At 37.5% G+C, this 11,292-nt stretch overlaps 2 protein-coding genes across 2 annotated transcripts; both read left to right on the plus strand.

Moving 5' to 3' along the window:
• The first annotated feature begins 329 nt into the window (after nucleotides 1–329).
• On the plus strand, nucleotides 330–3,914 carry LOC113061636 (cholesterol 25-hydroxylase-like protein 1, member 2). The gene has a single exon (XM_026230928.1). The coding sequence runs from the start codon at nucleotides 1,294–1,296 to the stop codon at nucleotides 2,122–2,124; it is 831 nt and encodes a 276-aa protein (XP_026086713.1). The 5' UTR covers nucleotides 330–1,293; the 3' UTR covers nucleotides 2,125–3,914.
• Nucleotides 3,915–4,031: 117 nt separating this feature from the next.
• LOC113061637 (tetraspanin-3) lies at nucleotides 4,032–9,567 on the plus strand. Its single transcript, XM_026230929.1, has 7 exons — nucleotides 4,032–4,186; nucleotides 6,404–6,595; nucleotides 6,892–6,966; nucleotides 7,592–7,693; nucleotides 7,799–7,951; nucleotides 8,040–8,123; nucleotides 8,558–9,567. Exons 1-7 carry the CDS (start codon nucleotides 4,121–4,123, stop codon nucleotides 8,648–8,650), a joined length of 765 nt encoding a protein of 254 aa, XP_026086714.1. The 5' UTR covers nucleotides 4,032–4,120; the 3' UTR covers nucleotides 8,651–9,567.
• Nucleotides 9,568–11,292: the final 1,725 nt, after the last annotated feature.

Below are 11,292 nucleotides of genomic sequence, written 5' to 3' on the forward strand. Positions count from 1 at the left end.
ATAAATTAGGTAAGTTATGTAACAAAACGCTTACTTCCTCCAGGTGGCGCTTTGCTGGCTCACAAAGTCTAATTCTTTATTTGTCCATGTTCAAATCTTAAAACGGTTTTTGCGCCTACTGTAGAATTTTCACTCCAACAAGTGTAATCGTTTTAATGTATTAATTGGTTCCTGACCATCCAAAAAGACTAAATGAAAATCTGATCAAGCTACCTGTACTTAACGATGTTTTGAAAACCTTTACGATGCAATCATATCGCACTGTGATTGGTCCACTCTATCAGCGCGGAGGAAAGTAACATATATCACGTGACACCGTTAGCGTTTTACGTAGGTATCGTTTTGGAAAAGGTGCGTTTCTTTGTCGGGCTATGTGGCTGGTCCTGTGGATGCCAAAAGCGGTACATTGCACAAAATCGATACAGGAGGTAGCGACAAGAACGCCTGGCTCTCTCTTGCTTTACAGGAACGGTTTTGTGGCTGAATGGGGGCGGATGCTCCTCTGTAGCAGACTGGCTGCCGTATGGGTCTGATGCGTGACCGTCCACATTTCTTTATTTTTCTTTGCGAACTGTACTATTCTCTCTTTCTCTCTGTGTCTCTCTGTCTGTCTTTCGTTGTGCCTGCAGCTCTCTGATGAAGAAAGCGGCACTTTTTCCTGTAATAGCATCATCGCCCGCTCTGAGTGTAGAAACGGCACTATTACTGCAACTGTCTGGCCTCATAATCATAATTTACTTCGGAATAATATCAGTGAGACATTTCAATATTCATTGATTTAAAAATACAGTGTAAAGAACTGGATATTTGGACCCATCATATACCTGACCAATTATAGACAACGTATGGGCCAAAGCCACGCCCATCCAATTCCTGCGCTTCAATCACTATTCTATTCGCTTATTCTTTTTCCATGGTTTAACTCGTCTTTGACGTCCTCTTGCGTTACGGAGTGGAAAGACAACAAGTGCATGCCCGGACAAGTTCAGGAGTCGAGTTATAAATTAACATCCCAACTGTCTTAAACACACATTTTATTCCTAGAATGTAAATGAATATATTTATTACATTAGGCAGGTAATGTCTACATCAGAATACACCCCTCACACACTTAAATAATTCAGAAACAGAAAGAAGGTATAAATATTTTAGTTAAGCAATATTTCATTAAGTTATTTCATACCATGTACGTGAGTCACAGGAAACATCTAGGACAGCGGATGATTAGGAAGCTAAACAATCCAGAGTTGAATCTGTTGCTTTAAAATAAATATAGTTGACCATTTATTGAAAATGACACTAGTTCATGTGTTTGAGACAATTTGGGACACCTACAAGACAGAAGACTCACTTTTGCAGCCTATGTGGGACTATGTGCGACTCAACCACTCTGAAACTCTTCGGTCTCCTCTCTTTCCTGTGATTCTGACCGTGGCGTCATATTTTGTGCTTTGCCTACCCTACCTAGTCTGCGACATCATGGGAAAGAAGTGGCCAGCTGTTAACCGGTACAAGATTCAGCCCGACAAAATGCCCACTACAGCAATGCTCCTTCACTGCAGTGGAGTTACTCTTTATAATCACGTAGTTCTGGTGTTTCCTGCAGCAGTAGTGCAGTGGATGTGGAGACCTCCTGTCCCCCTGCCTCAACGAGCACCTTCATTGTTTGAACTTGCAGGTGGGGTGACTGCAAACCTTCTTCTTTTTGACTTTCAGTATTTTATCTGGCACTTTTTGCACCATAAGATCCGCTGGCTGTATGTGACTTTCCATGCTATCCACCATAATTACTCTGCCCCATTTGCTCTGGCCACACAGTGCCTTGGTGGATGGGAGTTGGTCACTGTGGGCTTCTGGACCACGCTCAACCCTATTCTGCTGAGGTGTCACCTGCTCACCATCTGGATGTTCATGGTGGCCCATGTCTATGTATCAGTGGAAGACCACTGTGGATATGATTTCCCTTGGTCCATGTCTCGTCTGATCCCATTTGGTGTTTATGGAGGTCCGAGCAAGCATGATGTGCACCACCAGAAACCTAATACTAACTTTGCACCCCATTTTAGTCACTGGGATAAACTGTTCGGCACTCATACTGAGTTTAGTTTTGCTAAACCTCAGTGATGAACATGCTTGAATGTAAATGCATATTAAATTTGCATGCTTGGTTGCTTCAGACAGAGCTTTAACAATGCTGAATTTATAACTTTTAGTTTTCCCTTTTTATTGTATTTGTATAGGAACAGTATTAAAATACAATTATGCAGTGTGATAAAAGTACAGGCTAATTTGCATATCCTAAGCACAGGTATAACTAGTAAATTACTAAAGATGAGTACAGATATCTTATTTATTATTTTTTTTTATATCCAGCCCTTCACCATTATGTTAACAATTTAACAACTTTAGCTTTATTATATTAGTAGTTAAAAACTATAGATTTATGCAGCTTTAAAATGCAAAAAACAAACAAACAAAAAAACATCAATGTAAGTCAATGTTAAAGCTTGGTTATAAAGTGACCTTTTACGATTTATGACTGTAAAAAAAGATTTTTCAAAGATTTTTCACTGCATGTTTTACAAGAAAATATTTCAGCTTAAAAATGTCATGTTTAATTTAGCTTGTTACTTTTTTTGTGTTTGTGGATGTAACTGTTTGGGTTCAAACTGTGGCACAATATGAAATGTGAGACAAAATCATTGCATACATAACAAGTAGAAATGCTATATATATTTTTTTTCTTAAGCTATAAACAGGTGTGGAGAGGAAAATATGTAAATGAAGATATTTCTAATTATTATAGAAATTTACTGTGTTCCTCCTATGTGGTAGAAAGATGCCAAACCAAGCATGGCAATCTCAAAAGCAAATTTTCAGAAGAGGAAGTTTTTTGTTTTTTTTTAAGAAAGCAGATTTGCATATGCATGCAAACTAAAAATAGATCGCACTACCGTTGCCTCTCATTTCAAATCCTGATTTATCTCTGTGTTGTTAATATTCTCCCAGAGAGCACATGTTCATCTGCAAGAATTCTGTTAAAGATTGCCTTATCTGTAAAGCATCTGTTGTGTACTACAAACATCTGATAGACATCTTTAAGATGTCAGTTTTACTTACATTCTAAATCATAAACATCTTAAAGACATCTTCTAAACGTCTATTTGACATATGATAGGAAATGACTTGTTGCAGATGAGCAAACACTCTTGCAGATGTAAAATAGGTGTCTCTGTGCACTCTCAAAAAAAAAAGGTATAAAAGCTGTCACTGGGGCGGTTCCTATTTCAAAACACACCTTTGTACCTAAAGAGGCCATATAAGTACCATAAAGGTGCATATTAGTACCTAGAGTGTACATATTAGTACCTAAAAGGTACAAAAGTGTACCTTTTGAAAAGGTACCACCCCAGTGACAGCTTTTGTACCTTTTTTCTGAGAGTGTGATGTACAGGACTCTTGTGTTATTTTTCAGGACTATCTTTTTTATATTTAAAAATTTGCTGTTTATTTCATGGAATAGTTGACTTTAGAAAACCTGCCTGCATTATTTAATAAGTTGCAGCCATGTGTTTAGTGAATGCAATGCGTGTAGGCTTACCATCGATCTGATTGATTATGATTATACAATTCATTTATGTAACAGCAGGGGTCAGTAAATACATTACTTAGTTAAATCCCTTTGTGCAACTATTTTGCATGTGAACGTGTATTTCTATATTTAATAAGTTGATGTTTTTAATAGTGAGAAAAGATGTCGTTCTTTGTAGTTAAAAAAGGTGGAAAATAAAGAATAACTAGTATTTTATGAAGAAAATGTAAGTGGTGCGTGCAATGAAGGCAAAGTGCAAAACTTGTCATGCTTAATGCTTTACTAAAGCCAGCGTTACTAATAAATGTCTATTAATAATATAACGTCATAAAATGTATGTGTTTCAGTTATTTCCTACATCAGCGTCATTTATAATCTATTCTGGACTTTTTCTGGACGTTCGGGGACAGTGCGTCAGCTGGCCGCTGTGTGACGCTGTTCCCGGATCAGACTCAAACACACAGCCATTTTATAATCCGCAGCCTGTCTGTTACATTTGCAATTTAAACGGATTTGTTCCATCTTTTAATGATGGGTCAGTGTGGGATTACGTCGTCTAAGACCGTTTTGGTGTTCCTGAACCTGATATTTTGGGTAAGTTGGAGATGTTTTGGGGCTGAATTTGGGAGTGCGTCAGTGTTGTCAGATGGATGGACACAGTCAGGTGTCGAGCAGCTGCATTATTACACACACACACACACACACACACACACACATACATTCACACACACACACCCACACACACACTCCTTTACATCACTAATACGTTTTCAAAACCTGTGTAATACGTGCATGTTTTGCTATATTTGATATGCCGGTTGTGTTTATGTTGCATTATTTTAAAAAACTGCTCGTTGCTATGTATTGCATTTGTTTACATATTCCTCACGGTCTTAAAAGTATTACACTGATCACTTTAATGCCTAAAAACAGTGACAGTATAAGATCAGTCTTATTTATATGTCTTGGATACTTTAATGTGCGTGACTTGTTAAGTCGGCTTCATCGTTTCCTTCAGGCCCAGAGCAGGTTTAGTTGTCTGGCAGCTTTCGGAAATTTGGAAACTCTTGTCATCTTTTGGATGCAGTCCTGAAGGATGTGGCCATTAAAGGCTAACAGCACTTTCCTCAAACGATTCCATCATCACATGACAAAAGAGGACTGAGAGAGAGAGAAACGGTTCACAATGATTTTGTTTTAAGATCAAATACGAATTTAATTTCGATAAATGAAAAATCGACTTTGATTTTCTTTAACTTTCTTGTAATGTTTTGATAGAGTACATTTTGAGTTTATAATAGTAGTTGTAACAATAATAATAAAGGTTTGGTATACACTGCCCAATATCCAGTCAAATAAGAATTACAAAAAAGATTTAGGGATGTGTTGATAATAAAATCCTTGCTAAAATAAACTAAACATAATTATTTTGATGTTGTAAGTGTTATAAACTTTAATGTTAAGAATCCATATAGCTTTAAAAGTAAATATAGTTTTGATCAATGTCAAATCATAGTTGAGATATTTATGTGAATTTAGACATCTCAAAGTTATAATGTACAATATAAAACAAAATATTCAATACATAATTAAAATTCACTTTTAGGACCTACAAAAGAAGAAAAAACTTGAGTAAGTTTTAATAATATTGGCCAGTAAACTGTGTGTGTGTATAATACGAGAAATTTGTCTTCTCTCATTGTATGCATCCTTTGTCAAGAGGACGTTTTAGGGATTTCAGAGATCTTTGCACACTCTTGGCATTCTCTTGATGAGCTTCAAGAGGTAGTCACCTGAAATGGTCTTCAACAGTCTTGAAGGAGTTCCCCGAGAGATGCTTAGCACTTGTTGGCCCTTTTGCCTTCTGTCTGCGGTCCAGCTCACCCCTAAACCATCTCGATTGGGTTCAGGTCCGGTGAATGTGGAGGCCAGGTCATCTGGCGCAGCACCCCATCACTCTCCTTCTTGGTCAAATAGCCCTTGATGCCTTCAGTGTGACTCTACAATTTTCATAGTCATGAAAATAAAGAAAACTCTTTGAATGAGAAGGTGTGTCCAAACTTTTGGTCTGTACTGTGTGTATATATATATATATATATATATATATATATATATATATATATATATATGTTGTGACGAGTGGGGCGGGCCGAGAAATGTGGGAACAGAGCGAGGCCGGTGGAGTGATTGGAGATGAGCGACACCTGCTCGACCCACCGGTCTCGAGTCCCACGGAGGAGATGGAGGGATATAAAACCGGAGCGACGACAGTGAGGGACGAGAGAGGACCAGGACTGGGTTTTAGTTTTGTTTGGTTTTTATTTGTGCGCGTCAGTCGTCCGCGAGGGGCTGACGTGCGGTTTTGTCTTTATTTTGTCATTATTAAATCTGATTTGATTGTCTGCTGGTTCCCACCTCCTTCTTCCCATAGTTATGGAGTTTATATCGTTACACACACACACACACACACACACACACACACACACACACACACACATATATATATATATATATATATATATATATATATATACATATAGTAGATTGTGATCATTGGGTTTGGCAAGTCAAAGTGGGTTTGAAAAGTCAAAGTGACATCAAGTTGTGTTTGATTCCAGATTCTTATCCTTAGTTGCCTTTATCATAAATTATTCATTTGATTGTCTGTATTTGAAGATGACGCCATTAAATCAATCCAATAACTGATTTACGGTCGCATTTAACTGATGATGAGATTGACATAACTCTTGGCATGAATTCACATCTTATCCGCTTTCATCTAACTAACGCTTCGTTCTTCTCTCCTTTTAGGCCGCTGCTGGCATTCTGTGCTATGTTGGAGCCTACGTGTTCATCACGTATGATGACTATGACCATTTCTTTGAGGATGTGTACACCCTGATCCCAGCCGTTGTTATTATGGCAGTCGGAGCACTGTTGTTCATTATTGGACTCATTGGATGCTGCGCCACTATCCGAGAGAGCCGCTGCGGTCTTGCCACGGTTAGTGAACTGTTACGTTTCCAGCACTGCCTCATAGTGTTTCCAATAAATTAATGCTTTTATTCCGCAAGGATGCATTGAAATGAATCAAAAGTGACAGTAGAGACATTAATAATGTTACAATTTAAATGGAAAAAAGGATTATGGTTTGCACAAGAATATTATGCAGCACAACTATTTTCAGCATTGATAATAAACAAGTTGAGGCGATAAATAAATAGAAATAGATAGTTTATGATTGTGTATATATATCTTGCTCTGCTGAAACCAAATTTTCTTGCATCTCTCTTTTACAGTTTGTCATCATTCTCATGCTGGTATTTGTGACTGAGGTGGTTGTGGTGGTTCTCGGCTATATTTACAGAGCAAAGGTGAGTCCAGCATTAAAAGGAAGGCAATATTTGTAGTAGGGCTGGTCCGAATGTCATTTTTTGACCTCTGAAGCTTCGGTAGTAATCAACACACTTTGTGAGCCCTTTCAGTTGTGTGCAGAGGTGAACGAGGCAATGTAATACCAGCTTTGTATTGTACTGTGCTGCTGTATAGCAATGCTGTCTCCTCCTCCTATATAAAGAATGGATTTTGTGAAAGGTGGACTTCAAGGACATGAATTAATGGGGGGCAAAATGTATAAAATTTCCACTTAAAATTCACAATCTTGAGCAAAAGTGTTCCTTTATGAGTTTTATTATTATATAGTTAAACAGTATTACACAAGCGGGGGCACTTTGCTTCAGAAATCAGTTCAGGGAACAATTTAGTGACCCGGTCAGAAAGTGCTACATCCTTCCTTCCTTCCTTCCTGGATGAGCTGTTTGAATGAATGACTCTCACGTTAGGAATGTGACTTTCCACTTTGATTTTTAGTTTCATTTTTAGATATTTGATTTTATATTATTTTATAAGATTTGAAAAAAATTGCCCTATAAATGTTCTTGATATTAATTAAATGGGGCAGGTACTGACTTCTAATGGAAGGTTAATCTGTGTTTCTAGGTGGAAGACGAGGTCAATCATTCCATCCAGAGAGTGTATGATGAATACAACGGCACCAACACGGATGCTCCCAGCCGCGCTATTGACTATGTTCAGAGACAGGTGATCCTGCTTAATGAGATGTACAGAACGTTCTGTTATTGTATTGTTAATAAATTGATCCCAACCCTAATGAAACCACTATAATGTCTACGTCACAACTTGAAGCTCCATTGCTGCGGCATCACCAACTACTCAGACTGGAAGAACACGCCTTGGTTTAAGGAGTCTAGAAACAACAGTGTGCCACTGAGCTGCTGCAAACCCAACGTGAACAACTGCACCGGCTCCCTCTCCCGCCCCAGAGACCTCTATCCTGAGGTGAGAGATGTGCTGGTGTCTGTGAGTGTAGATGATGAAGACGAGGAAGACTGCGTGTGAGGTTAATGCATTTATTAAATCATCTTAGGGATGTGAAGCCCTGGTGGTGAAGAAACTGAAAGAGATCATGATGTACGTCATCTGGGCCGCTCTGACGTTTGCTGCAATTCAGGTATGTGATTCAGATTTGTTTCATCTGACGGATCAATTTTCTCCCGATTTTTATTTTTTAGTCTTGAAAATGCATAAATCAAGATTTCTCAAACGGGTGCTGCGTGATAAACGCGATCTAGCTTTTAAAGGCTGTGATTTAATGAAACACTGTATAGTCTGATGCACTGTGTCTCAGTGCTTCTCGGTTTACAGTAAATTCAGCCGACTTCATCTCAGCATGTGCTATTTAACATGCATTTGGGAATGCAGTGTGTGCTAGATTTAATTTATTTGAAAATTTGCATAAATATTTACTATATTTTAGTGACCAGAAAGTTACAGCATTTTATAATTTACCAAAATAAAAGCTTGAGAGTTTGAAGGTTTAAAGGTGAAGAATTTAAGACATTAAAAATAATGTAGAATAATGTAGAACTTTGTTTTTTCCTCCAGATGCTGGGAATGCTGTGTGCTTGTGTGGTGCTGTGTCGCGGAAGCCGAGACCCGGCCTACGAGCTCCTCATCACCGGAGGGACGTATGCATGAAAGAACCTAGCAGACAGACTTTCTCTTTTCATACACAAACACACACACACACATACCGGGCTCAGGTGGAATGCTGGATATGCCCTGATTTATCTCTGTTTCTACACACCTTACACAGGGCTTGCTCACACGTTGCACTGGTGATGGGTGAAACAAAGTGCATACTATTTATTTCTACAGTATGTGTCACTGAAAACGACTGCATTTTAATTTAAACCTTTGTTTTTCTCTCAAAGGCGTCCTGCCAGACTGCAAAATGGCAAAGAGCCAGATTTTAATCCCGCTGAGAGGACTTTAAAATCCTCAAGAAAAGTTAACATTTTCTCTTCCTTGTCTCTGTTATATGGAGAGGAAGATGCAGTTGTTGTATGGAATAATATGTGGAATGTATGCTTTCCTCATTTGTTAGTTTGCACTATGTGTATGGTTTAGTTATATATATATATTACAAATACCATGATGGTAAATGGTTGGGATGGGGAAGTGCTTTGATACGAGAGAATCTCTAAATACGAGAGTGTCACCCATCACCAGTCCACCGTTCAGTGGCAGTGTGAGAGACAGGTCTGGATTGACCACACAAGATTGCTTGGCATTGTGGGTCCAATCGTACAGCCAAATGTTCAAAATGGGGTTCACACACTCAGTGGATTTACATCGGTTTGCATGCAATGTGAAGAGGTTCGGGGGATGCTCTAGATGCGCTACCTATCATTTACTGACCTTTTTTTTTTTCATTGCATACAGTGTGAATATTACTAATCTAGTAATAGATATGAGTTTAAGTTAGTTTGGATAACATGTAGGTATGTTGAACAGGGTCAACAGTGTATTATTTTAAATGAATGTACATAGGGAGGAAACATGGTGAAATAAGATTGTAATATCGATCTTAAAATAAATGTTTCATAAGTTGACACCTGTTGTTGTTTCATTTAATTGGTGTGAATAATTTAGCCTAATATGCTCGCCAAGGCTGCTTCTTTTTGAACACCGTAATATTGAAATATTACAGTTTGGAATAACGGTCATTTTCAATATATTTTCATGTCATTTATTACTGTGATGATAAAAATACTATTTTAGCTGCCATTATTCAGTGATCCTTCAGAAATCAATCTAAAATGCTGATCTAATGATGCTTAAGACACTTCAGGAAACAGTTTTGCTGCTATATTTTTGTGGAAACCAAGATGCTTTTTTTATTAAAAAAGTTTTTTTTGTGACATCATAAATGTCTTTACTATCACTTTTGATCAATTTAATCTATTGAAAAAAAAAAACCTTGGAACAGTAGTGTATGTAATGTATAATATTAAAAATCACCTCAGTTTACATAACTTAAATCTTGGAAGACTATATAGTAAAATTTTCATTCATCACAGCACACCCTATTGTTGTTGACATGCTTACGAACATCAACTTTACCTTCTGATTCTCTGTCAATGACAAAAGTCCTCTTTTTTTCTTTTCTTTTTTTCCCTCTCTGAAGCTGTGTAATGTAACTTATATCATTCATGAGCGTTTTCCCACTATTGAGCTATTCCATAGTGCACACAAAACACATAAAGCTGCCTTGTCTGGGGTCTTTCTTCTGTCAGGCGGCCTAAACACTTGATAGCACAGAACAGGGTCAAAGCTCAGTCCTTTCCCAGGGAGGGGGATGTGTCCCATCTGCTTGCTAAGCAGCATACCATCACACATTATCTAGAGGGGGATGTTACCTCACTGTGTTTTTGGATCCCTTAATAACAGCACAACACCTGCAAGATCTAGTGACAGGTTATTAATAGTAGAAAGTTGAAATGCAATTAAATGCAGCTGTCATGTGGGTTTCCCCTCTATCATACTTACTGGAACTGAACAGGTCATTAAAGTACTGAAATAAGATCTGTGCAAAAGAGCAATGTGAAACCTTTTAACCAGATACCGGATTAAGAATTAGCATGGTTTGTGTACTGAAAGAAAATTCTTATAAAGAAAGTTACTATACTACCAACCTGCGATTGAAAATAACATCCCGATTCTGAGTTTATATCTTGCAGTTCTAGGTTTATGTAAATTAAAACGGATTTAGAATTGTGAGCTATGAACTGGCACTTGCAATTGTAAAAAAAAAAGAAAAAAGAAAAGAACAAAAAACTAAAATGCGAGATGAAGAAAACCAAGAATTATGAGGGATCAAAGGAATATCGAAAGGTAAACTCTAATTCGCAAGGGGTAAAAAAGCTGAGTTTATATTCTGAGGAAAAATATCAGAATTGCAAGAAAAACGAAATTCCATGGTCGGGAATGGGCCTCTGTAGAAGTCTTTAGTAATGGCTTCTGAGTCAGCTTTGCCATCACAGGAGTAAAATGCTGTTTAAAATGTATTAGAATTTAAAACTATTCTAATAACTTTAAGACTATTAGAATGTTTTTTTAATTGTAACATTTCACAATATTAGACTGAAATTTTAATCAAATACATACAGCTGAGACTTTCAACATCTTTTACAAAATCATACAGGTTTCAAACTATTGCATAAACGTGTATTTTAAGCTTCAAAATGTAACTGACAGTGTTTTCTAAACATTTATACGGAGAAATAGCCTAGAATTCCATTCAAATATGATAGAAAAAGATCAATACTGTGACTGAG

Source organism: Carassius auratus, chromosome 43 (assembly GCF_003368295.1).
Source record: "Carassius auratus strain Wakin chromosome 43, ASM336829v1, whole genome shotgun sequence".
In the NCBI taxonomy this organism is placed as follows: domain Eukaryota; kingdom Metazoa; phylum Chordata; class Actinopteri; order Cypriniformes; family Cyprinidae; genus Carassius; species Carassius auratus.

Bases quoted from the DNA above. Each gene is read 5' to 3' on its own strand.
- LOC113061636 (XM_026230928.1), top strand. From the start codon at position 1,294: ATGACACTAGTTCATGTGTTTGAGACAATTTGGGACACCTACAAGACA.
- LOC113061637 (XM_026230929.1), top strand. From the start codon at position 4,121: ATGATGGGTCAGTGTGGGATTACGTCGTCTAAGACCGTTTTGGTGTTC. The intron at 4,187-6,403 runs GTAAGTTGGAGA...CTCTCCTTTTAG, and splicing joins TCCTGAACCTGATATTTTGG to GCCGCTGCTGGCATTCTGTG. The intron at 7,694-7,798 runs GTGATCCTGCTT...CACAACTTGAAG, and splicing joins TTGACTATGTTCAGAGACAG to CTCCATTGCTGCGGCATCAC.